Raw genomic sequence first — 26,954 nt, 5'->3', positions numbered from 1 at the left:
GTAAGACATGTAAATTCTCTGACTTCTGGTGTGCTGTGTATGTTTTACAAAGAAAAGTAATCCAGAAGTTAAGAAGTTGATTTGCTCAAAGAATAATTTCAGATGATTTCTGTAAGAGAATTATTTTGTATTTGAGTCAATGACAATTTCTTATGTTCTGGAAGTAGGCAATATCCTTAAGGACGTCTCGATGCCTGTATTTCAGGTTTCATGATTTCAAAGGGAGAGGACGAAATGCCAAGACTCATGTCACAGGAGACGTGGCTTTGTAGCCTGTTCTCAGTTTGGTTCATTCCCAGTTTGGTCTCAGTATCCTGTCCCCCACCAGGCGCACACAAGCAGAACAGTGCTCTTGTGGTTTAAGATGCGTCCAGACAAGACAAGGAAGAGGGGAGGCAGGCCTGAGTGCGGACAGTGAGGGTCCTGACGTGGGGCTCTGGGAGTGGCAGGTCCTTGGGGAGCCTCCTAGGGGACCCCTCATTGTACGTGACTGGAGAAACTGTTTGCATTCATCACATTTTATATTTTTTGTGAAACTGGGTGATGGAATATCAACCCCAAACCTGGGAATTTTGCTTTCTACCTGCCAGATGAAGACCCGATGGCGGCAGGCCACCAGCAAGTGCAGCAGAGAAGGTGCTGGGCGTGTTCTCTCACCGTTGGTCCAGTGCATCCTGTTTTGAAAACCAGGGTCCTGAGGGAGTTGCCCCCTGCCTTTCCAGGAGAGGCCACTCTTGCTGACATGGCCCCCACGGCTCTGTGGCCGGAGCTGGCCTTGCTGGAGGACCTTCTGTGTCTCTCCCCGGGCAGGTTCGCCCTCCCTCCTGGGTGGCAGAGAGCAGGGCCAGCCCTGGGTCTGCTCCCCGGCCTTCCCTAGGTCCCCACCCTCCTCCTCCGCCTGTCCTCCCTCCCTCTCCACAGTCCACGCCCTGGCTCTGCTGGTGGCCTGCTGCTGCCGCTGAATCCCAGAACAGTATCCGCTGGGCTCACCAGCACTCCGTGAGTCACATCCTTGTGGTCCTCTGTGGCTGTGTCCTCTGCCCAGGGTGACTGAGCCATTTGTGGCAGTGGAACCTGCTGTGTCCATGAGGCGCTCTGCCCACTGTGACCCTCTTTGCACTTCCGCTCACCGCTAGGCCAGCACTGGCCACTCCCAGATTCAGTCCAGATGGCCAAGTGCCTCCCTGGCCTGACCCCAGTTGTGTCCGGTGCACCTCCTGGAAGTCTGATGTATGTTTCCCTGTATCCTGAATGTGTGCCATGAGCTTGTGGAGGGCAGGCATGGCCTTGTCTCTGGGTACTGATTAGATGTTTTCAAAACACGAATGAATGGCGTTTGCCCGGCCGTGGTGCCTCTGCAGGTGTGCTCACAGTCTGTGTTTCCACGTGGAAATCAGTGCTTGGGGGTCCACCTGCTGGTCCTTATTCCTGGAGGAGCAGTGGGAGCACAGAGGAACGCACTGGCTGGGGACAAAGAGCTCTGGACGTGGGTGTAGCTACGGGAAGAACACACGCCGGTCAGGAGGCAGCCAACCAAGACCACCAGAGACGCTGCGGTGAGGCACACGCATGGGCACAGGTGAGGATGTCACTCTCGATGGCCACAGGCACCCAGGGGTGGGAGTGCGCAGTGGCCTTTCCCTTTTGTAACCACAGACTCGTGTGGAGTCTTCGGAGTTAGAGACTCAGGTTTGAGTGGATCGACGGTCCTGTATTTCAGTGAGACAGTGGAAGATGGCGCCGTCCTTGGGAACGCCCCAGGCACTCTGGCTTCCCACCTCAGTGGCTGATGTGTCCACGGGGCACAGGACTGGAAGAGCCTTCCAGTACGGACACTCCCCAGTGTCCCCACGGCCACTCCAGGGGTAGATAAGGTCGTGCTCCTCGGGCTGTGCGTTGGCTCTGCCAGAGGGCTCTCTCTGTAAGGAGCATGTGGTGGCCCTGCCTCCTGCTGCCCCTCATTACTTAGTCCGACTTCCACACTGGGAGCCTTAGGGTGCCCTGCACAGAAGCCCGGGTCCCAAGTGCTACAAGGACTCTGCAGAGGTTTTTGCATTGCGGACCTTCTGCTGCTGGCTTGGGCTGGTCTCAGTGCGCCTGCAAATGTGATTAGTTGACGGTGGTGAGGATGGGCCAGCCTCTCACCTGTGGCTCTGGAGGGGACTCAGGGCAGGGATCTTGCTGGACCAGCAAACGTTCCAAGGAGGCATGTCCTGCAGGGTCCAGGCTGTCCCCACCTGGGGTTCATACCGTGGTGTGCTCGCTGAGGGGCAGGAACTCATGAGGGACGGAGAGGAGCCAGAGGCTGTTCTCTTCCCACCTTGTGAGAACCCAGTGAGCCACCACTCATGGGATCCTCCTTTTTCCAGTCATGGGTCTGTGAGCTCCCGTGTGCATGTCCGTGATTGACGCAAACCCCAAACGTTCTTATTTTAGAATTTACCATATCGTGCTTGCCCACACGTTGAGCTGGAGCTGGCCTTACTTGTGGTAAAACATGAGCCTATCTACAATTATATTTGGTAGTTTTAAATCTGCTCTTGTGCAAGCCTTATAAACCTTTTATAGACATCGAAATAGAAATGGAAGAACTAAGCACTTGCTGGACCAAGAACAAAATGCATTTAGCTGCTCGTGAGAGGGACTGAGAACAGGGCTTCCCATGGTGGGTGCGTGAGGGGTCCCTGGAAGCCCGGCAGCTGCTGGCTGGCCCCAGTGGTTTCCTGACAGCCCTGCGTGGGTTATAAGAAATCCACTCAAGAGCAAGCTTGTGTAAGTGTGCCGTTACAGCCACAGCCGCACACAGCCTCTCAGGGGGACCCAACACATAGATGTGCCTCAGGGAAGCGTGACATATGGCTCCAACTCCATTGCTGCCTCTGGACTGAGAGGCCACTCCAGGCCTCAGTTCCCTCCTCTGTAAAGTGGACCTGAGTGTTAGAGTCTGTAAACAAGTCAAAATAACACCTGGCATTTTGCCAGGGGAATGTTAGAGTTGTAAACAAGTCTGGATGGTGCCTGGCAAAATGCCAGAGGGAGTGGTTTGAGAAGTAACAAAAGCGAGCCATTAAGTGTGGAGATTCCTTATTGGTTGACTGATGTATCTAGTTTATGCTAATTAGATAAGCTGTGTGGAATGTATAAATACTGCTCCTGTCCTGCAATAAACGGCTCCCACTCCTGCTGTATCAACGTACACAAGTTATTCGTCACCCTCCGCTTATTTTGCCCAGCCAGCCGGGCTGCGGCACCTGAGCCCCCTTGCCACCTTGGCTTACAGATCCGACGACGTGTGTGGAAGCTTGGTTGACTCTGCCAACTGCCATGCCCCGGAGACACGTAAAGTATGTCTTGCCAACAGGTTTCCCTGTTCTAGGGGTGGCTCAGGGCAGGAGGCAAAGTCTCAGGGCCAGGGAAGGGCTCACCTGGTCCCCACTGATGGTGTGCTGGAGACCCTCCCGGGACACCCCATCTCACCAAGATGTGTGCTCCTGCAGAGGTGCCGGGCAGCTCCAGGGCTCGGAGAAGAGTGCTGCTGAACTAGGGGACATCTCACTGAATCGAGGGTCCTGGGGTAACTTCAAAGTGCAAGACACCCCTGGTCTATGGAGAGGCCGGGATCTCACAACTGTCATAATGAGCTGAGCTTACTCAGAGGCCAACACTCAAGAAGGAAATACGGCTATCTGTTGAAACCAGGCCCGAGTGGATAGCAGCAAAAACTCACAAAGTCCTACAGGTTCACTGTGGTAAATGGAGGAGGCAGAAGTTTACAGAATGAGGACTGCTCCCCAGGAGGCCAAGTGTGCAGGAACCTTCTGCTCTCTGAATCTGGTGCTGCGGGACGCGTGTCCTCTGGCAGAGCCCTGCAAACGACGACCCTGCACCTGCCTTAGGTTTACAGCCCAACACAAAAGCCCAAGGACAGCCCAGAAATACGTAGCCTTTAGGTTTTGACCCAAGTTCAAGATTTTGATTCTTTGATTTACACTTTATTTTAAAATAACTATAACCAGGCTACAAAAGCAGGGTTATGTCATGTGTGGCTAAACTTGCTATTTGCCTAAGCCTAAGCCCCCCGTCACGGCCGGAGACTATAGAGCCAGTGAGCAGTGAGAGCACAGGCAGGATCCCCATGCCTGTGACGAGTAAGTCCAAGGGCAGATGGAGAATCCAAGACCCCCTGCAGCCTCAAGTCCCTCTTCCCACCAGGCTTTGTGCTAACGACGGCACTCATCTGTGAGCTGAAGATATGGGTAAGGATGAGTATCTGAATTTGGGCAAACAAGTTGTCAGTGGAATCTAGTTTGGAGCCCTGTTTGAAGAACTCATTGCCACTGCCTGAAATCAACTTTGACTTTGCTTAAATTGTCCTTGAGATGCTGAAACACTTACATCCTGGTGTCTGCACTGGACACATGTCTGGAGCAGGAAAGGGATTTCTGTTGGGAGGCATGGTCCCTAGAAAGAGCAGCGGCCAACCTTGGGGGGATTTGCAAGTGCTTTCCTGTGGCTTCTTTTAGGAAGTCTTAGAGAATGAAACTTAAAGAGAAGAAACTACCCTTTGGAACCATATAAAGCAGAGTTCTTGCCAAAAATTCACTTTAATTTGCACGGTTTTGTTGTTTTTTGACTTATGGCCTCAGCGTCACAGCCAGGGACTCCTCCCATGGCCCTGGGAGGCGGGTTGGGGGAAGGTGTGTAGAGCTGTCCTGGACCCTGCCTCTGAGCACCTGTGGTTTCCCCTGCATCCCTCCCTCCTCATTCCCCACAACTGAACTGGCTCTACATCGGTTGAATGAGGGACCAGAGAAAGTAGTGTTCTGGTGTTTGAATAAGATTCATGCACACATTACATTTTAATATGTTTTCAATTTACATACCGTACACAATCAGACACAAAATTATTGATTTCTTATTAAACTATTGCACATCCGTTGCTACAGATAAGAACTAAGCACAGTGTTAACTCAGGAAGTCAAAGAGCTTTGAGGGTCCAAGACCTAGGGTACACCTGGTGAGATTCATCTTGTATAGTAAAGAGTATCCTGTTAATGGCCAACTAAAAAAATTCAGTGATGGAAATGACAAGAGGAAAACTCCCAGAAAACTTCACGTGTCATTTGATGCAAAGAGAGGACTTCTTGAGGGAATGGGACCTGCTGCCTAACAGGTCTCCATGAACCACTACAGGGCTGCCTTGTACCCTGAGTAGGGACTCTGCTGGTCTGCTCAGGTGGGAGGCTGCTGTAGGAACTGATCAATCTTTAAAACATGCATATGAAGAGAGGTTCATTGGAAAGGGCTTGAGTGTGAATTACTCTCCAGGAAACGGTTATACATCCTCTGCTCAGGAAAGCCCCAGCCGAGCTTTCTGACTCCGAACACAGAAGAGATGAGCTCACTGGCTAAAATGTCAAAGGCAAAGATCATATTTTGATCCACGGTTTCCTCAGTTTGAAAAGACATCAGCATGTGAAAATGGGCCACTCAAGCATGAACTCCTTATAGAAGGCACTGAATGGAAATTCTTAGTTTTGAAGATCCATTAATAGAAATAGATCATTTCAGAAAATAATCTGAGTTGAGATTTCCTAGCAAGGATCAAGAAAAGGGGAGCTTATTTGCAAAGACAGGTTTGGAACTGCATGTCTCTCCCCAGGCAGCAAGAAGGTGTTGCCGGGCCTGTGCTGCTCTAGAGGACGCGAGAGCGAGAACCACCACAATCCCTCCCCAGTGGGGCGGGGTGGGGGGGGGGAGAAGAGGGAAGGTGGGGACTGCAGAAGCAGGGGTCTGCAGGGAATTTGGGATTAGGATCAGCTTCCAAGCCCAGCACTAAGGGAGAGAAGCCAATGCAAGTGCATGGTCAGAGACGGCTCTGGGCTCGGGGCTGAGCATGAGCAGTCAGAAGAACACAGATGCAGCAGCACCCAGGCTGCTTTCTGGTCGACAGCTGGTCTGTGGGAAATGGAGATCTGCCCAAGTTTTGCACAGTACTCCTCATCAAGAAATGCAAAGGAAGGACTGTTGTCACATTCTGACGTGAGGCCAGGGTCCAAGTGCAGTGAGTCACTGTGGGCCACGAGGAAAGTGTGGTCCCCACCGGGACAGGAAGAGGCCTGGGCAGGGTGTGGTGAATGGCTCCTGCTAAGGCTGTCCGCTCTGAGGTGCTACGGCTAAGTGTCCACCAGGCACTGCTCTGGACCAGGCTATGGACTGCAAGGTAAGAGGAAGCCCTCCAGGGCTCACAGTCCATGAAGAGAGCTCCGAGAGGCGTGAGGCGCAAGGGCTAGTTCAGGAAGTCACTGAACATGAGCAGGTGGTCTATGGCACTAGGGCCTTGGACAGGGATCCTGCAAGAAATGACAGGGTGTGAAATGACGGCCTGTGCTCTGTGGAGCCTGGTCTGTGGCCAGGACTGCTGGGAGGATGGACACGGGGAAAACAGCCTTTTCCTGGCGTGGGCACAGCCTTTCCAAACAGAAGGGAAATCAAGAACCCTGTCCTGAGGTGGGGTATCAAAGGGGACACACAACTGCCCGGGTGCCTGGCTCTCGTCACGTGTGGACTGTCCCGTCTGTCCTCACAAGCACCAAGGACCACCTCACAAGAGGCCTGGCGGTCTCACACACCCTCAGGACTCGCCCCTGCTCCTCCCATGTCCTGTCTGGGCCTGGAACGTGCCCTGGGGAGACTCAGAGAAGGAAAGCCTCCGTGGCTGGTGCAGATGCTGGTGGTTGCAGTTTTGCAAGATTCATGCTTGAAAGTCACAGGCTTAGGGGACGGGGAGGCAGGACTGCTGGACAGTGTGTGAGCGTAGGCAGCGTGACGGCAGGACTGCACAGATTCATGCAGCATCATCCTGAGCAGCACTAACTCACAACAGTACCGGTGTCTTACAGAACTAGTACGGCAGACTTCTCCTTTGGGCTACTGAAGTATGCATACTTTGAGTAATTATATGAATTTTTGAGTTTAAAATCTTAACTTTTTTTCTTTTTTTTTTTTAGTTGTATATGGACACAATGCCTTTATTTTATTTTTATATGGTGCTGAGGATCGAACCCAGTACCTTCCACCAGTGAGGCAAGCCCTCTGCCACTGAGCTACAGCCCCGGTCCTTAACTTTTCTTTTTTAAACTACAATCACTTCTAAAAGTTTGAGTACCTCTGAAAAATTTTCCTTGCAGGTGCATGCATACCCGAAGATAAGACCCGTGCTTCAGACAATTCTAGATGGGAAGGATGTGATGTGAAAGAACTAGAGATGCATATAAGGGAACATGGCGGAGGGATCTTCCAGAAATGTGCTCAGCCCGAAGCCCGATCCTGTGCACTAAATATGGCACTGGTACGCACCGGTGGCTCCTTCAAAGCATTTTCTTTTCAAATGACACATCATTTTTTGTGAACTACTGAATGAATAGGTTTTTAAAAGAGAATTGTTTTCATTAAAGCTTACTTGAGTTCTTGTGAACTGGTGGCCAGCATACTTCGAATGCTTTTGTCAGCCAGTGGGCAGCCGGACAGACTGTAAGACAGGCCAGGGAGGGCAGGTGAGTGAGCCTCTAGGCAGTGGAATCGCCCGAACGAACACAACATACAGTCGAAATTAAAAAGTTCAATGCAGAAGAGCAATGGGGCAAGTGCTGTATATTGAATTTTTTGTATCATTAATTCTGAATATGTACAAATGTAAATTTAAGAAAACATTTCTGTTAATAAGCATTTTTTTTTTAAATTGTGCTTTTAGGTTTAAACGTTTGAGAAGAATTTTGCGAATTTTGGCAGTTTGAGATTAAAAGACATTATACAACACGTAAGTCAGCATGCTTTTGAAGGTCAACATAGAGCACTTAGGGGTCAACACAGAATCAACGTTGGTACTTGACAGCATTGTTGAGGTAAGCTGAAAACAATAAATTGAAGACAGAATCCACCATGAGAGAATGAAGCCACACCTTCTGTGTGAGGCGTAATTGCCAGTCACATGACCACTCCCATCACACCCCGGAGTTGGACATCTGCCACCAAACAAAAACAGAACAGCCAGAACAGTAAGTACGTTTAGAAAACTTCCAAAGAGTTTCATTGTTTCCAGTTTAGCTGCAATGTCTGCAAGGGGATTAAGCACCCTGAAGGACAGCTGGGAAGTGCACAGGATCAAATGAGATGACGCTTCCGAACGACAGAGCATCATTGAGAACCAGCAGGCACAGGTCAGCCTCGCGCCTACTGACTGGCAGCTGGAGACGCCGGGTGCCGCGAACGCGCATGCTCAAACGGCAAGGCGGGTGCAGACCGGTCTTTAGAAATAAGCCAAAGGAAGGGAGGACTGAGGAGAGTCGGAGTTTCACCTCGCGTCATGCTTACGTTATTAGGTCCTTTTTGCTCTCCTTGCACTGGGGGTACTTGGGCTTGGGGCTCGGGATGGTCACCTCCCCAGGGTACCTTCTTTCTTCCAGAGCCTCCTGGAATGGGTCCAAGTCTTCTGGCTGTAGACAGAACACAGACAGCTTCAGAGCCAACGCCGGAACTCAGCCCACACCTGCTGGGCTCCTGCTCTGCTTCCCCACCTCTTCTCCCACAAATTCATAACCCAACGCTTCTTTTCCCTGACAAGGCTCCTTCTGAAAAAGCAGACTGCCCTGTGCACAGCTGCTCTAAATTTCAAAGTCTATGGTAAACTGCCAGTGGTCAGAGCCCCTACTCAGTCTCCTGCTGGCCAAACTGCAGCAGGACTCACAGCCAGTGTGGCAGCTGGGGGTCTCTCTCATCCAGTACCCAGGGGTGCCTGCTGTCCACCGCTGACACTGCACAGCTACTCAGCACTACGTCATTGGTGAGTGTTTTAATATATGTGCCTTTAAGTCTCAGTCGATGGGAGACAACTGTGTGAATGTGATCTTAAACTGCCTTTGGGCAGCATTTTCTGAGAATACCTGTGTTTAGTTGCGTCCACTTGCAGTAACCTATGAGTCCCTATAGGTGGCAGCGCCGGCAGTTGGTGCCCTCAATTCACACTGCACAGCTCTGTTCCTCATAGGACCTACAAGACGAGAGTTTTTGTCCCTGTATGGGAGCTTAATTCTAATTATAATAAATTTGGGGATTCAAATACAGTGTATTTTTTGGTAGTAATGATTTAACATTGCAGGAGAGAACAACAATTTTTTGGAATTTAGCTTGCCAACCAGATTTGATTTTTTTCACAATGTCTAGATGCTTAAATCAATTTGAGGAATAAACACAATAGACATGTGGCTTCCCTGTCAATTCCTTCATGGAGCTAATATTTCTTTTCCCACCTCCTTGTTTTTGTAAGACACGATTGCTTGGTGGGGGTTCATTTTGTAGGAAATAAAGGAGAGTCTAAATATGCATGAAAAAATCCAATAAAGAAAAATAATCCTTCCTTCCTTCCTTCCTTCCTTCCTCTTTTAGCCTCTTATATCCACTTTAATAACCTGAATTTGAAAATTCAAGTTCCTTCAACAATATGTTCTTGACAAGGGTGTCATATTGTCCTAACAAGGCTGGGTGATTGTGCATTCAAGGCCAGGCACAGTCCTCTGAGGTGGTGTGTCTTGGAGAGGAGCCCTGTCCTTCGCTTCAGAGAGCATGCCGGCAGCCATCGGCTGCTTCCCACACTCACTGCTCATTGCCAGCCTCTCCTAGCAGAGAAACCTGAGCTTCTGCTTTGACAAGGAACTAGTGCTGCCTGTGCCTTTCCCCAGAGCAACGTTTGTAGCAAAGCACACTTGTCAGGAATACAATGTAAGAGTCAACAGTTTGTTTCCCCCAAACCGGTATGCCACCATCTCTTTCAGGTCAGGGAGAAGTGTCCCTACCTAAATCCTAGGCAGCTGAAAGCCATATTTAAAGAAAAACTGGGCTTTTTTTGAAGGGTGTGCAAATGGCATCTGCTCTCAGCCAAGCCTACTCCAGCCTCTCAAAGATCACAGCCAGAGCCAAGAGAAGGGACAAAGGACATACGGCCATCTCTTTGGGATCATCCTCGTCCACCCGTCGGGGCTTCATCTTGGTGTAGTCCACTGGCAAGTCCCAGCAGTCCCCCTCGCTGAGCTGGAAGCACCGGCTGCTCATCACTGCCTGCTGCTGAGGGGACATGGGCTCCAGGGGCGTCAGGACAGGGCAGCAGCTATCCCGCGGCCTCTGTTTGTTCATGCTGAGGTCCAGGGTGCCATTCTCATCCACGTCCATGTCAGGGTTCTGTTGGCAGAGAGACATGTGACAGCCGGGCCTGAGCACTTGGGACATCCCATCCTGTGCGCCCAGACTGTGGCCCTGCCCTCAGCAGTGTCATGTTCACCCCCAAACTCCTCATTACTGTCACTCCCAAGGCAGGCCAGCTTGGTCTGATGGCCATGTCAGCTACCCCGGGCTTACCTGGAAAATTGTGTGGAGACTGATGAATGGATCTGTCTCTCCATTTGACCTTTTCCCTATTTTTCTGCCATCTTTCCCCCCTCCCTCTCTTTTCCCATTCCCTCCAGTGCATCTCTGCTTTTAGAAATGAGCATGGCCATAAGAAATTCAAAGAAGTTCTTCTTTTTGATGTCATTAGAGTTCAAATGCCTACAAGATCAAAAATGTGTGTGTCTCTCCGTGTGTATGTCTGTGTGCGTACATATCAGCTTATGAACTTTCCTTTAGTTTCATTGATGCCAATGTTTCAGGAATTAGGAGGAAAACGAAAGACTCAAGGATGAAGGAAGGAGGGGAAAGGAACTGATTTTCTTTCTGAACCCTGTGCAGTGCTGAGGACTCTGCTTGCAGAGGTGTGCAGCGCAGCCTGGCACAGGGCTGGGTCTGACCTGCACTATGTGTCAGCGCCCTGCACTGCAGCCAACTGCCCAGGAACAAACCAGAGAGGTGCGTTTCAAGGTAAGAATGCTTTAGGGAGATGAGGCTCCTTCCCACCTGCAGGAGGAGGGGGAGAGGGGCCCATGGAGGGCAGAAATGCCCCCAATAATTCTCCACTTTTCTGGCAGAGTTACACTTTTTTGGACAAAAGTGTGATGTCAGAGATGGAGTGAAACTGCTGCCTGCCAGGAAGGACCCAGCAGCACTTCCCTCTGAATGTCATTGCCAAGGAGGATCCACCACTGGGAGTCCTGGACTGAGGCTGTCCCCGGTATGTGTCCAGCATCATCCTGCCTAAGAACATCCTGATCTCAAGCTCTGATACTCATTTTGGCTGACATGATGTTTGAGTTACTCTCTTAGTTTAAGAAAGTGAAAACTAAACTAAAATAGAAGTTTCTGTCTTGCCCCGGAGGAATCTTTCATGGGAGTCTTGCATTTTATCAGCCCTGATCACATGAAAACTGCACGCCCCTAATGCTGCTCCACTACTAGGAATAAAAATATCAAAAAGAAAAAGCATTTGCAAAACATAAGATTACTGACCTTTCTCCATCCACACAAATTATACTCATTTATAAGGACTACTGTCAGAGCTGTTAGCGAATGCAGCATGGCCGATTGGCTTTAGGTAATGGAGAGAGCGCCCTTTTGTCTATCAGGAGAGTGGCTGACATCCACAAGCCAGAGCCTGCGCTCAGAACACAATGGGCCACTCCCTGGCAGCCGGGCTCTCGCCGGCCCCCTAGCGGCCCGGGCGAGACAGCTCTCCATTCTGCCGTGCGGGAGCGCTCCCTCTCCTCTCTGAGCACACGTAGGAGCCCTTTGGTGAGGAAATGAACAGTAGGAAAGCCGGTCACCCCTGCGCTCCCTTCCAGCATCTGTGACAGTGTGGACTAGCAGCGCCATGTGACTTGCTCCCGGGCCATCAATTGGAAATGTGGCTGAGGGGCAGCCCGCCTCTATTTGATAAGGGTGCTGCCAAACCTTCCTCCCATTTAACGTCAAGGTGCTTTGCTCTTTGAGTTCTCTGTGAGGTCATCTGAAACGCCACGAAGACTTTTGATGTTTGAGTTACTTTTGAGTAACTCAGTAACATGTGGGACACAGCTCAGAGTTTACAGAACCGATTTTCCACCCTAAAGACGGAGAGGCCTGGCGATTTCTCCTGACCTAGAGCACATGGGTCTCCTGGGCAGTGGTGCAATGGGCAGCTGGAGCCGCGCGGCGTCACTGCTCAGGTGAAGGACGTGCCGCACCTGCAGAGCGCCCCCGCGCGGCTGCAGCGCAGCTGGCTCTGTGCGGTTGCGCGAGCAGAAGCCCCGCCTCCCGGGCCCGCCCGCGGCCAGGCGCAGGTGGGCGTACCCGCGCGGCACACACGTCCTGTGGCTTGGTGGACAGGTTCTGTGGCATCTCGCGGCAGCGCGTGGACAGGTTGAGGATGGCGGCGGCCGCCATGTGCGCGGCCTCCACGTCGTGCGTGTAGTCGAAGCTGCTCTTGCTGCACGTGCTGCTGGCGCTGCTGCCGCCGCCGCAGCTCAGATTGCTGCTGCTGCTCGGCGCGTAGCTGCTGGTGGTGCTGCTGCTGGGGCTGGCGGTCTTGCAGTACCGCTTCGCTGCGGAGACAGCGGACAGGACGACTCAGGCCCCGAGCCCAGGACGCGGGGACACACAGCTCCCCCGCCGCCCCCGCCCGCGCATTTAAACACACAGCGATGGGGAACATGACGTGGGGGCTTCTTTCCCTTTTTAACATTGCATGTGTTCGGTTAGCAGAGGACTCGGGTGAGCTGGGAAAGGACGCACCCTTTTCTTCAGCAGACTGCACAGACATGCGTGGCAACTTCCCCTCCCTGTAAAGGAACACCCCTGGCTTGGATCTGGCCACAGATAGTGACAGTTCCAGTCTGGTCAAGGCTTGAGGAACCAGCTTGTCTGGGGGTGGGGACTTCCACAGATCATCAGCTGGGGTGGGGGATATCGTAGTGGTCAGCTTGGGCTCCGTGTCCCACATGCAGGTGACTCAGATTCAAGGGCGATATGGGGATCACCTGTTGGGGTTTATGGAGACCCTGTGCTTTGGGAAATGGATTTTTGGCTGGGCATGCAGACTGGACAATGTGACCCAAATAGACCTTATCCTAGACATCCCATACAGGCTGTGGAGGGAAAGGTAGAATATCACACACACCTGTGGCCCTGGATCAGGGTAAGTGTCAAGACACCCCTGACTGGCTGCTTGGGTGTGCAGTCTGGCACTAACCCTTTATGTCAGCAGCCTCTCCATCTGCCTGCAAGGAGCCTGGACTGCTCAGTGTCCCTTAGGAACAGCTGTCTTCACTAACAGCAGGCAGTAGGAAAGAGAGCTATTTTTAGAGCCCCTTAAAACCTCCTTTAGTACCAGGATGATAAAATGTCTGAGTCGATCATGTATTAGGACGGGACCTTTTCCCACTAACACAGTATCACTGCCAGGATGTCAGAGTGCGTTCATTTGTGTGGGTGCATGTATCCACCTTATATCCCGTGGAGTGAGGAGTGACCCTGCAGGGTGTCTGCAGACCCCCCTGGAGCTAGACTCTGCAGGTGCCTTCACCCTCCCTCAGGAGCTTCTCCTGTCTCCAGCTGCCATGGTCAGCCCTAGGCAGGCTGCCCTAAGAGCAGCTTGGCCTGCGTTCTGTTGTGCCTGGCCCTCCATGGCAGAGCAGAAGGCTGTGTCTCTAAAGAGGCCACCACCATGACCGTGGCTGCCAGGGAGCCTTGCAGCTGGACACTGTTCCCTGGTGGTTGGCCTCCAGAAGCCCTCCGTCTAGAACTCAAGTGCAGCGCCTTCCTCCAGAGACAACCCTCACAACACACCCTCTCACACAGCTGAGCCATCTTCCGAGCAATACCAAGACCCTCCCCAGGGCACCAACTGGGAGGCACAGGAGGGATAGGCTGAGGGGTCGTGGCCGCTAACTAAGGGCTGACTAGAGAATGCACACTCAGGACACTGGGGACGAGGTGCATCCTGGGTGACAGGATGAGGCAGTGGAGACCAGAACCCAGAAGGCAAATTGGCCACCTCACTCTTCTCAGCCTCCTGCCCCAAACCACAAAGCAAATTGCTTTTGTTAGTGGCTTGCGCACACAGCCTCTCTGCTGTGAGCCTGAGGTCGGGCTGTCACACACCCCAGAAGGGCAGACTGTCCTCTCTGTCGTGCGCTCTGCCCAGCACTGCCCTGGGAACAGCTCCCACATGGGTAGCTCAGCATGCCCAGAGGGCAGTTGCCTCCCATGTGGTCTCCTCCCTCTGCTTTCTGAATGCTCTTTACTAAGTAGCAGAACTGTACCCCAGGGTGGGCCTGCTACAGGTCTAAGAGCAGCCTTGCCAGGCCTCTGAGGGCGGCCACCCTGGGCACATGTGGGAGCAACCAGAGGGGCCTGACAGTGGCCACCAAAGTCCTCAGTGTCGCTGCCTGGGGTACTTTGGGATGCTCTGGATGTGGACTAAAGTTCTTGATTTTCATCATTTAGAATTTTGTTAAAAATAGGGTTATGGAAACTAGGGGAAATGAAATAATATATACTAGGGACAGCTTTTCCCTTTTAATAATCTGATGAAGGCTAGCTATTGGTTCAGGAATGAGAGAAGAAGTGGTCCAGGTAAACAGGAAAAACAATTGCTTTGTTTTGGAACTAGATAATGTCAATTTCTAAAAAATGCTCAAGGACCAACTTGGGTCTACAGTTCAACAGCAGCTAGTGCTGGGGGCTGTGGCAGATGTGGCAGGCTTGGGAGTGGCTCTGCTCAGCGCTGGCCTGGGTCCTCAGGCAGGAGAGTGGTGCAGGGTAAGGGGAGCCGGTTGCTGCCTCCTGGGTGTCAGCTCCATCCTGCTGTCTGCCTGTGTCACGGTGGCCACACTGGGTACCACTGCCGTCTACTCACAGGGCTCTCTAACGTGACTCCTCTAGCCCACCACCTCCTAGTGACATGCTGCTGCGTGCCCACCTCAGAGATGTGGAAACCAAGGCTGACCAAGGGCAAGACAGACACACAGGGGAGAGCCTGGGCCACAGTCAGGGCACAGGTCGCCTGGTCTTATCAGCCTTCTGTCTGTTAGACAGTGCTACATCTACAGGGCAGCAACCTTTAAAGGGAGTCTCTACCGTGACTGCACTTCTACTCTTGCCTTACTTGGATTGCCTGAAATCATCCTGAAGTCCTGAATGTCAGCAGGAGGGAGCACCTCCCACCCAAGTGTCTAAACCTCAGACGCCACATCTGGGTTATACCAAGAGCATAGTTTACAATTGTTATTGGGCAAGTAAACTGTCAATAATTTCTTGATTCACCCGTCAACTCATTTCACTCAAATAATTATGACAATATTTACCTCATATCTATCCTTCTACTGAACATAAACAATTTTTTGTGTTTATTCAAAACAAAAATAAGAATATCTATACTTTAGATCATTCAAGAAAGGAAGGATCCTAATATTGCCTATTTGTGAATGTCCACAAATCCCTTAGCATCAATACATGTGGGCCGAACTTAACATGCTCTGAGTCATGATGCTGACTGTGGTGCACTGCAGGGCAGGGGCAGGGAGCACTGGCCACTGGTAGTCCCCAACTTCTTCTCCCCCAGGACTGACCAAGCCCTGCTTTGTCAGATGAGAGCAACCTAACAGAGATCAAATGCATGGCAAGTAACAAACAGATTTTGTTTTTGATGCCAGGGATCAAACCCAGGGCCTTGTACATGCTAGGCAACTGCTCTACATTGAGCTACACTCTCAGTCCCAGATATATTTTAAATCCAGCTGCTTTTCCATCAAAGAGCAGACAGCATTTGCTAAGATCCTGGGTGCCCAGCTGACTTCGGGAAGGCATGAGGAACATTATCACATCCCCCCAGAAGGCACCAGGTGTTGATGGCCCTGACCACCACTTCTCCTAGCATCCTGTCCCTGTATGCAGGAAGAACTACACAATCACCATGCCTAGGATTAATTATGGCTGCATATGCAAATTAAAAACCCCAAAGCAAACAAACACAGACTTCCCACCAGAGCTTCTTCCTGCCCACTCTGTGTGTGTAGCTTCTTTCTGAACATGCGCAGCTTATTCTCCTAGGAGTGTCTGTTTCCTTGTGCATTAGCATTTGCGTGCAGGGAATAGATAAATATGGCCTTACAACCCCGAATTTCCATGAAAACTAGACAAAAAAAAAATGTGAGCAAAGGATATCTATCATGAGGTCTCACTTCCACCAGACCTCACCAGGAGCTGGTGACCTTGAGGCCTGCCTAGTCCATCTGACCTTCCACACTGTGATCTGCAACCCTGGTGCTCAGAGCTTTTACTGTGAGCACGTAGTTCACCACAAGCACATTAAAATGTGGATGCAGACTCTTATATGGGAAAAAGGAGCCTTTTTGTCAAATAGCTGTTAGAGAAAGCCTGCAATGCAGATGGTGTGCTTACAGGGTCTTGGAGACATCTCTCCATGGTCACCCTTCACGTGGCTAGTCCCTGCCTTATCTGCCCTGTACCGCACAGGAGACCCACGCACAAAGCCTCTTGCACACCAGAAACTTATAGCCTCGTGGGAAGATAAGATATTTAGGGGTGAAATGACCCAGGGATGAGAAATGGAGCTACCCTGTGGGCTGCAGAGAGCAGGAGTACATCCCGCCCAGGAATAGGGGAGGGCCTCACAAGAGGCTGGGAGGTCCTCGGAGAAGGCAGCAAAGGAGGTGCTCTGGAGTAAGGCAGGGGGTGAGTGACCGGAAAAGGGCCAGGGGAAGTCTTCCAGGTTGCAGGAAGGAGAACCAGCTCCAGAGGAACTGTGGAGCAGGGGGGCTGGGGCCGCCGGGGCCGCCAGGGCCACTGGGTCAGATGTCTGATGCCCCCACCTTGGGACTCCTGGGGCCAGAGGCCTGGACCAGGGAAGAGGTCAAGACAGCACGTGAGGAGGTGTTTGTGGAGTGGAAGAGGAGGCTCCAAGATGACTTCAAGATCTGGGCTTATAGAATTTAAAAGCTGGGAATAGCCAAAGGATCAGCCACAGAGGGGAACCCACGTAGGCTGGGGACTTAACAGATTTCAGGACATCTTGGGTGGTAACATACTGTCCAGAGGTGCCACAGAGGTGGCTTAGATCCAGGTCAGCAGCTTTTCCTGCAGAGGTCTCTGCAGTGACCATTGGATTTCCTGGTGGCTAAGTGATCACTGTCCTGGCTCCTCAGCTCTGCCCCTGTCCAGCAGCCCAGCTTACCCTCTCATGGGTAAGCATGGGAGGCCACTTGGACAGATTTAATGAGGTTTAAATTTCACATGGATTTTACATTTCATAGGATACTCCCCTTATTTTGTTTTATTTCTCCAATTATTTAAAAATGTTAAAACCATTCTTAGCTTACCATAGGACACAGGTGGGGAGGATGGGCCTAGAGCCCTGGAGTGGACATGCGTGGGGTGCTGTGGCCTTCACACTGTCCCTCCTCCATCACCCATGGGCTCCCTACAGGATGGCACTGACCTCTCCAGCATGATAGATAATAAGAAGCTGTTTGGTACAGCTCCCTGGTTGAGCCCTGCCTTCCTCCAGGATCCCCAGACCCTTGACTGTCCTCATGAACCACAGGTGTCCCCAGCTTCATGCCATTTCTCCTACAACTCGAGGACGGAGTGTGCAATCTGCCCCTTTGGTGAAGCTCACCCAAGCCTTCCAGACAGAAGGGAGCCCTTGCCTCACTGTGTGTCGGGGCCTTCCACAGCCTTGTGTTGGTCTATCACATCCTCTCTGAAACCTTCTATCCAGAGGAAGGATCATCAGCTGAGAGGCCACCAGCCACTGGCAGTGTCTGGGGAGGCAGGGCGTAAAGGGAGGTTTGCTGATTGCTTTAACCACAGCTGGCAGGTTTGGGGGGTGCCCCGAGGCTGGGGAGGGTGGACTCCTCTCTGTTCATTCTGCACCACCAGGCCCTGCTCTGTTCCCTAAGAATCACACTTTTCTACAGCAGGCTGATTCTGAGGCTTCTTCAGGGAGCAGTGTCTGCATGCTCTGTGCCTAGGTAGCCAGACTGGGAGAACACTGTGTGGGCACTGCAGCATCCACCCAGGTGAGGGTCACCTCCTGGTGCAGGTGCGAGGACCATGCCCAGCTCCAGCCCTACACAGCTCCACCCAGCACTCTTGCCACAGTGGGCACTTCCTTGACCTTTCTAAGATCTTCAGGTGAACCCAGCAGACCAAAGGTTGAGCTGTCTACTTGGTTCTCAGTAAATTATGCTAACGTGCTGTTTCCTTTTCTCTTGGTTTCCGGAGGACCTGGGCCTGAGGTCCCACCCTGCATCGTCAAGAGGGTCTTGTTTTCTGGTGGAGCCATGAAAAGAATGGGTCAGCCTGATTTTCCAACAACAGGCATTGCCCGGGCTTGTGAGTGAGCACCTGTGATTACTGTGTGTTCATCCCTCTCTCTTTGACGGGCAGAGGGTGGGCAGACACAGCCTTCTCTCTGCTGACTCTCCCACGGCTGGAACCACACCTAGCCCTACTCTACTCTCCAGACAAGGAGTGAGTGGAGCTGCAGACTGTGGGCCTTGCGCCAGTCTGCTCCAGTGTTACGCAGCTGGAACCGCAGGCCCAGAGAGCCCTCCAGCTCCCGGAGGGGTACACACCTCGAGGACACTCTGCCTGCCTCGACTTTACTGGAGCCCCTGTATGCTAAGGTAGAGCCCTGGCTGCAGAGACAAGGTTAAAGAAACCAGGCCACAGAGAGCAGCCACAAAGTACATGGTAAAAATGCGCCTCTCAGGAAGGGACTAGTTCAATCACTGAGAGCCCGCCGGGTTGGGAAGGATTCCCAGAGCATCTTCAATTATGTGAATGACATTTCGTTTTGACCCTTCACTTGCAATTGAATGAATGAGATCACAACAAATCCATGACTGGTGAATATTACCAAATAAACAGTAAAACAAAGTAACTATCTTTATATCCACTGTAGCCATTCCCTTTTCCTACTTACATCTAGGTTTCTGAATATTGAGGAATTATATGCAGGGATAATCAATGTGTGACACATCACAGGAATGTTAAATTCTACCCACTATACAAACAAATGGCCATTTAGGTAAGAAGTAGCACAGCTGAAAAGCAGGAAGCAACTTCTACTGGATTTAAAAAAGGTTTCTAAATTTCCTCAGTATTCAATTTAAATATTTTTTTTCACATACATGTTGTGATTTTAATTAAATGCCTTTTTCAGAGAGAAACCCCCAAACCTTAAAAAACTACCTTTGTTCCTCTGCCTATGAGCACCAAATCATCAGAACTTCATACCCTGAGTTCAGAGGGTAAGATTTGCTGAATATATTCTAGAATTTAAAGCAGCTACATGGAGGCTGGGGTTGGGACTCAGTGGTGGAGTGCTCACCTAGCATGGGTGAGGCACGGGGTTCGATCCTCAGCACCACATAAAAATATATAAATAAAAATAAAGGCATTGTGTCCACCCACAATTAAAAAAATACTTTTAAAAAACCCAGCTACGTGGTCAGATAAGTAGGTAAAATAAAAGAAATAGAGTTGGCCCTCAGGGGTGAGCTACTTACCAGTGAGCTAGCTGGGAGACAGAGGACAGCCAGCTCTCACCCCGCACAGTGCTCAGGGGGCACGTGGGTCTTGCTGCACCAGTGCTAGGACAGCAGCAAGTGCCCAGGACGTCAGACCAGGCAGCACCCGGAGGCTGGCCCTTTCCTCCGCCTGTCCTCCCAGATAGACGAGGCACAGGTCCAGCAAGAGCTGGCCAGGTGGAGGTTGTCAGACGTGGCTGCACATCAGAGCCATTGGGAACCTTCTAGAAATACCACTGTGCAGGGAACACCAGGGATCCAGATTAATTGGTCTGGGGTGCAGCCTGGGCATAAGGAACGGAGGAAAGCCCTCTCCTCCATGACTCTAATGTGCACCCAGGGTTGAGGGGGCTAAAGAAATGCAGGGCTTCTCCAGGAGCCCCACTGCTCTCTCCCACATGGTCTGTCTGGGGCATCTATTAAAAAGAGGTGTCCTCCCTCACCCCGTGAAATCAGGGAGCTTCTCTCCACATCCCACAAGCTACAGAACCTATTGTTTGGAATTGCTGGGGACACTTGTCCTCGTTCTTCCCACAGTTTTGACCCTCTACCCTGAGGACCTGGGCCTCTCAGCATGGGACCGTGCTGTGCACATCATGCTTGGCACCCTGCATGGCCACCAAGGCTGGGCAGATCTGTGGACATGGATACACACAACAACAACATCAGCATGGCAACGTGTCTCTCATGTATAAGATGTGCACCTCCTACCATCGTCATATCCTTTGGGGGATATGTCCCTGGTTTGCACCTTGGGAGCTATGGCTCTCTTGCCATAAGTATGGTTGTCGTAACTGTTGTACTCAAACGAAGTCTTGGAATATTTCTCGAGCTCCTTGGCCAGGTTGGAGCGCGGCGTGGTTGTGGGGACATTGTTTCTGTAGCCATACTGAGGAATCTCGAGCTGCTTTACAAAGCACATTGGCCTGGAAGTAAACAAGACAACAGACAAGAGCTTGCTTTCTCGCGGCCGTGCACGTGGGTAGCAACATCGCGTTTCCTACAGGTGTCGGGGAGTGGGGGCCTTGCACCGAGATCACAGGTTCATTTTCCCATGCAAGGGCAAAGTGTGCTTTGATCACACAGCCCCAAAGAAGCCACCTGCCTAAAAGTCCATGCAGAAGAAAGAACAAGAGATCAGGTCCCTAAATGTCCTGCGTGCTCTCAGCAGAGGACCGGGGTGCAATGGAGATGTGAGGTATGAGGATGAGGCAGGATCGGACACCCAGGTCTGGTCTTGGCAGTGGTCACAGAAGAGTAGAGCTACACAACCGTGAGACACTGAAAAACTTCCCTTAAAAACGGGAGGAAATAAAGAAATACTCTTAGAGACACAGACCAGGACAAAACTAGATTTTTCAAGCTGGACGATAAAACTGAATGGGATCAGACATTTTGTCAACTGTCTGTGTACTCTTTCAGTACTTCAGCCAGTAGACGTTTCTTTTAGACTTTGGGATAAAATATTTAAATGGAGAACGTTTGGTCACTGTCTGTCTACTCATGGGTCCTCTGCCCATGCTCTGTGTGTGTCTGTTGGCAGGCGTCCATCTCAGATGTGGAAGCCTTGGGCTTTGACTATGTCTTCTTAGCCTTGTGGTGAAGTACAAGGGCTCCTTCTGCCCTCTCCCCAACTTCTGCTTTGGGTGGAGGGCAGAAGATCATACACTTACACGTGGAGTTCTACAGTCCAGTCAGCCTTTTTCCCTAAGGCAGAATATTTGGATGAATTCCCACATAAGCATTGTTTTTGTGCCCTGTATGACTCTTGTTAAAAAGTGAATTCCAAGGACAGGGACTTTCCTGATGATTCTTTCTCTTTCTGAATTTTGTGAAAACATTTTTAAAAATAAAGACCCAAGAAAGGCTGATGCTTCAGTAGGAATAAAGAAGATGGGGGGAATATATGCATCGGCCCTGAGAGAGACCATGTCTGGCACAGGGTGCTGGGTCTGCAAGGCTGGGTTCCAGCACTGGCACAGAGCTCTGAGGGTGCGGGCTGGTGTCTGCAGTGGGGGACCCCGGCTGGCTGCCTGGGGTGGAGACCTGAGGGTGGGTCTGCTCTCTTCCCCAAGCTGTCTCCCCAGGGGTTGCCGGCATGGCTGGACCTCTCCTCTACAGCCTGCCTCCCTTCTGGAAGTTTGTGTGTGTGAATATGCACATGGTCTCTACTGGCCATTGGGGTAGAAACTTCCAAATTATTGCTTTGCTTTTCATGATTGTGAAAGTACCACATGATTCATTTGAAAAAATGTTTAGAAAATACAAGAACTATTTAAAAATCACCAATGATTCTTTGAGAGATGAAAAACTGTAACAATTTTGGTGTATTTTTGGTTGAGTTGATGCATTTAGTAGTTATCTAACAGTTAAGACATAAAATTTATACATAATTCACACTCTATCTTACATGGAATTTACTTTTACTTTTTTAGGCTTTGAAAAGAGTTCTTAAGTGCATATTGAAATCAATCAATAACATACTATGAACTATTTTCCAACTTTTAGAAAATTTTTTGTTATCATAAATTCTGACTCAATATGCTTTCATGTACAAATCTATTTCTTCTCTGGTCATTTCATGAATTTATATTATTTTTTAGAGCAATTACAAAGTTTTGATAGCTGGATTTTTAAAAAAGGAAAGCAAGCCAATTTCTATGTTGCTAAATAGCACCTATGTCACTTTTAATGACATAATATGGTAAAATACCCAATTTATTTACCAAATTACCAACTTATTTATCTTGATTTATCTAATTTATACTGATTGAGGCAAGAAAATTATGTACCAGTGATTGGTCATCTATTCTGGGGCATTTTGCCAGGTAACACTGGGATTGCCTATATGGATAAGGCCCTGGAGCAGGGCTTTTGGGGTATGGAATGCTTTTGTGGGGTTTGGGAGAAGAGAGGCCCTTCTGGCTATGGGGATCAGCTGAGCTGTGATGGAGAAAGCGGTGTTTGAGGGAGATGCTGCCTTCAGGTGAGGTTCAGCCTAGGATCTTGGCTGTGGGGAGGGAGCACTCAGGAACGTGCACCCGGGATAGACTGGGGACTTGTTGGGCCTGGCTCTCTGCTCCTTCACCTGTCATAGGCGAGGGCCACTGCAGAGGTTGGGAAGGGCTGGGAGCCCGGGGAGCCGAGAGCTGGGGTGCAGGGATGGACTGAACAGTCCCACTTTTTACCAGGAGCTCTCTCAAGTCTCAGGTTCTTGTTGGTCCATGTACTGAAACACTTTTTTATTCTAACCTTCACCTACATGATTGTAGGTTTAATATTTTTTCTTCCCTTCTTTCCTTGCTCCATTGAATGAGCACTTCTACCTGGAGACACTGGTGTACAGGGCTGCTGGGACAGACACCTCTCCTGCAAGTGCTCACACCTGGCCCTAGGTCAGCCCGTTGGTGTTGGAGCATGTGGGAGCATGCAAGACTCTAGAGGCAGGGCCAGTAGCCTGCCCAGGGAGAGGAGTCCAGGCTGCTGCACTCAGTCTGCATGGCCCTTGGTGGCTCCTGGTGTGGGGTCTTCCCTTGCTGCCAAGGGGCCTGTCCAACCTGCTTGTCACACCAGTCAGAGGCATGAGGAAGCTGTTCATCTGGGCACAGTTATTTGTCCCTGGCCTTCGTTAGTTGGCATCGCCATAGCTGTCCCCGAGCCAACCCAAAGGGGTACTGAGACACAAGGCCACCTAAACCACAGGCAACGGCTGCTTTCGGCTGGCCTAGGTGGAAGACCATGCCCAAGTGAGTTGACATTTGCAATTGTTTGTGTCTCATCTGTCTCAAGCCATCTGTGGGTTTCCACTGAGGCTGAACCAACCCCGCTATTGGAAGTAGAGCCACATGTGCGTGGACAGCACAGCCACCTGGTGACATCAGGAAGGGGCCATGCACAGGACTCCCAGCTTTCACAGATCTGGTCACAGTAGGCAAAAGAAAATTAGAATTCTGAGAATTCTTTCAGCTACAAATTCCCCTTCATCATTTTTCAACGTTTTCTGGTTATCAACCCTCCCTTCCTGAGGTGGCCGGGAGCTTTTGTTGGGGGCATTTCTTGTGCTAATTGTGGGTTCAGAGCTGCCATTGTCTGTCAGACAGTCTTGTGTCCTTAAGCTGAGGGTTCTGGGGACACAGATATGTGAGACAGGTACACTGAGTCTGTAGATGGTTAGCACCCAGGAATAAAAAATAAAAATTTATTGAAAGTCTCTTTTTGAGTGTTGGGATCATGGATTCTTTTTATGCCTGTTTTTTTTTTTTTTTTTTTTTGCTTAATTAAATATTCCTAATCTGTAAATATTTAAACTTTTCTGTTGGAGGAGAGAGATAATTTAATTACTGTGGTAGATTAATGTAAGAAACTGTGAAATAACACACAAGAACCAAAAAAGATATTCACCTCCCTTGCATGGTGATTTTCTCCATGTGATTTATCCCAAAGAATAATTTAGCAGGAGCAAAATGCTGTATCTATGGAAAAATGTTTGTCATTAATAGTAAAGTTGGACATGAGCCGAGTGCCTGGGCTGGACCTGGCTGCTACACTGGGGGCGTCTACCCAGCAGGATGTGCATGGCCCTGAGATGGCAGTCATGACGGTGTGCAGAGGGAGGGGTGTGGACCTGGTATGACATTCAGAGAATGGGAAAGCCCACGGTGGTGGCTTTCATGTGGACAGGGTTTGGAGGCAGGTGCAGGAGTGAGAGATGTACACAGAGCTTAGGATGCGGATCCCTCCTCTGCCTCCTGCGGGTCCCGGCCTTCCCAAACCTGGAACAGCAGCAGAGGCTCTACGTGACACGCCCCCCACCTCCCGGTCTTCACATGCAGTGATTTCATGATGTCAGCTAAGTCCCCAGACTGTCTGCACTCGGTTTTCTGGCTTGTCAACTGGCAGTCATAGCAGCCACACCCACCTACACTGGGGTGCCTGAGGGTCAAAGGCAATGACTGCCTGGACGGCTTTCCAAACGTAAGCCCCTGTCTTTGTCGAGGAAGTGTCCATAACCCCCACATTTCCAGCAGCAACACCGCCCTGTAGGCTGGTGTCATGCCCTGGCTGCAAATTAAGGTTACTTTGGGCATCTTCTTAATTTTCAAATCTTCCCTTGCATTCAGCATTCATAGAGTTATGAGATGTCAGAGGCAGAAAGAAAACCAACAGTGCTGTGCCCCGTCCTCTCCCTCCGATCACGCTGGGCCACAGAGGCCAGGACGGAGCTGCTCTCTGCTCCCACTCAGCCCAGCACAGCCACCCTGGCATCCTGCCACTCAGTGAGCGATCCACCTGTGGAGTGTCGGTGCTCAGGTGCACTGGGTGATGGTAGATGGACCTCATGGATGACACACTCCTGTTTGGGTACCTGAGGACTCGGTCCGAGGCCTGGTTGGACTTGGACACATCGCAGCTCTGGTGTTTTTCTTGGGCCTTTGCCAGTTTCTCTGCTGCAGCAATAGGGCATCCAGAGAGGCTGCAAGTGCAAAAAGGGGGTTAATGTCTGGTCACAAAGGGCTTCACAGCACCCAGTCCAACCACCATCTCCTCTCCCCGGGTGGAGCACTGAGACCTGACGGGGCAGAACCCAGCAGCCTCCCAAGCCCCTGGGAGTCCTGAAGGGGTGAGTTAGTCATGCCATGTTTTGGCCTGTGTGATTTCCTCTGGGTGTGCATGCTGCGGTGCTGATGGCAGCACCCTGCACCACCCTTCTGGAGAGAGCAGCCTCGTCAGGCGCATTCAGGAGAACAGGAGCGAGGCGCGTTTCAGACATGGTTTCACTGGGGGCTCACACTCCTTCTGGACAGGAGCCTGGACAGCTCAGGAGGGTGCAGCCCTGAGCAGCCCAGGAATGGCAAGGGTGGGCGGGCACCAGACCAAGGAGCACCGAGCCTGTTCTGCAGACATATCACCTGGGCTTTCGCCAGTCAGTCTGACCTTTGCACTATCATGTTCTCCGAAGAGGGGAAAATGAGAGGGAAGGAAGCGGAGTAATCTCCAGGACTGCACAAAAACATTTTTTAGACTAAACTGCTCAGGCTGGTCAACCTGGAAGGAAAGGAAGCGGGCTTTCCTGTTTGAACCACTTCCTCCAGAGAGTACGTGTGTCCACGGGTGTGGGCACCTGTGCTTTCTGACACAGAGGCACTGAGGGTGGCTGAGGAACTGCTCCATGAGCGCAGCCTGGCACAGCACCCAGCACCAGCTCACCCTGCGCCATGTCCTCCTGCACTTGAAGCACAGAACACCTCTGACGGGCACAGGGCGGTGCTTCGTTCATTGTGAATTTGACAGAAGTGAATAAGTTTGCCAGCCACACAGGAAGGGTTGGGGTGAGGCTTACTGCTTCCTCTCCAAAGACAGTTCTACGTGAGCTTGAAGCTCACACCACAGCCAGAAACTGGGCTCAGCAGTCGCTTTTCTGCACTGAGGACACGAGGCTATCTGGTATGAGCTGAGTATTGTGAGGATGGCGAATCACCAAGCTCAAGAGAACAGGAGGAAGCCGGGGTTTGCTGCACGCTGAGGACGTGTCCACGGAGCAATCGTCCTGCAAGAACTACCTACGGGAGCACCCCTTCCTCTGCCCTGAGCAGCACTAGACACCTGCACAGACTTTAGCCACGTCCATGCTGACCTGGGGTCTCGGCAGAGTGTCAAGGGCCACCAGGGTGAGTCTCACACGGCACAGGGTCACCAGATTCCAGTCCATGTTCCTGTGTGGTGAGCAGCGGATAGCCCGCACATACCTGGGGATAATGGACCCTGGGTCTCCTCTAGTCACCATAAGGGTCCCTCACACTCTGCAGGGTGCCCTGAAGGGCTGTTCCCCATTATGACAAGGTGGGTAGACAACTAAAAAATCCGTCTCCCTGCAGGGCGGCCGAGCCTCGGCCCTCCATGCTCTGTGGACTCCACTCTGTGCCCTTTAGAAGCAAACTGTGAGGACATGAGGGGCTGGTGGGGCGAGTGCTCCCAGGGTGGGGGGTCCAGCAGGTGTGGCTTACCTTCTGTGGGAGTTCCTGTTGCTATTCACATGCCCTCGCCCTGTGCAGCCTGGAGTGGGACACTTGAGAACATTTTCATGCATGGCAAGAACTTGACAAGGAGAGGCAAAGAAAACAGCCCATCATTAAAACAGGGAAATGTCAGAATTCAAGAACATGCAATCGTTGTACAGAGGCTGGGCTAGTCTAGACACACAGGCCTAAGAACGTCCGTGATGAGCATGATCAGGAAAGCACAGGTCAGGAGAGAGAAGGTCGTCTGCACTGCACTGATCGGCAGGCGAAGCGGAGTGCGCTGGCCAGGGGCAGAGAGCGCGACCCTGAGCAGCTCCAGGGGCCGGGGAAGCCCCACGTGAGCACTGGGCGCCAGGTAGCGGTGTCACAGCACGTAGACCTGGCATGTCAACAGCACACCTGGGCTTGGACACAGTGC

General features: G+C 51.2%; 1 protein-coding gene across 30 annotated transcripts in view; it reads right to left on the bottom strand.

Moving 5' to 3' along the window:
- Window positions 1-26,954, bottom strand: part of Myt1l (myelin transcription factor 1 like) — a 340,605-nt gene that overhangs the window by 52,236 nt on the left and 261,415 nt on the right. For 21 of the 30 annotated variants that reach the window (XM_048804898.1, XM_048804919.1, XM_048804894.1 and 18 more), the window contains 8 exons: window positions 26,522-26,612; window positions 24,883-24,990; window positions 20,229-20,443; window positions 12,253-12,503; window positions 9,997-10,233; window positions 8,374-8,495; window positions 7,962-8,024; window positions 7,463-7,531 (listed from right to left, as the gene is read on the bottom strand). In XM_048804898.1, the coding sequence (XP_048660855.1) occupies window positions 7,463-7,531; window positions 7,962-8,024; window positions 8,374-8,495; window positions 9,997-10,233; window positions 12,253-12,503; window positions 20,229-20,443; window positions 24,883-24,990; window positions 26,522-26,612 (1,156 nt within the window). Of the gene's footprint in view, window positions 1-4,362; window positions 6,354-7,462; window positions 7,532-7,961; window positions 8,025-8,373; window positions 8,496-9,996; window positions 10,234-12,252; window positions 12,504-20,228; window positions 20,444-24,882; window positions 24,991-26,521; window positions 26,613-26,954 lie in introns of those variants that run through there. The other 9 variants (XM_048804906.1, XM_048804907.1, XM_048804911.1 and 6 more) reach the window with 3 other exon arrangements.

Source organism: Marmota marmota, unplaced genomic scaffold (genome assembly GCF_001458135.2).
Source record: "Marmota marmota marmota unplaced genomic scaffold, marMar, whole genome shotgun sequence".
Taxonomy (NCBI): domain Eukaryota; kingdom Metazoa; phylum Chordata; class Mammalia; order Rodentia; family Sciuridae; genus Marmota; species Marmota marmota.
The sequence above is the reverse complement of the archived record's forward strand: the minus strand, read 5'-3'. Positions and strand labels throughout refer to the sequence as shown.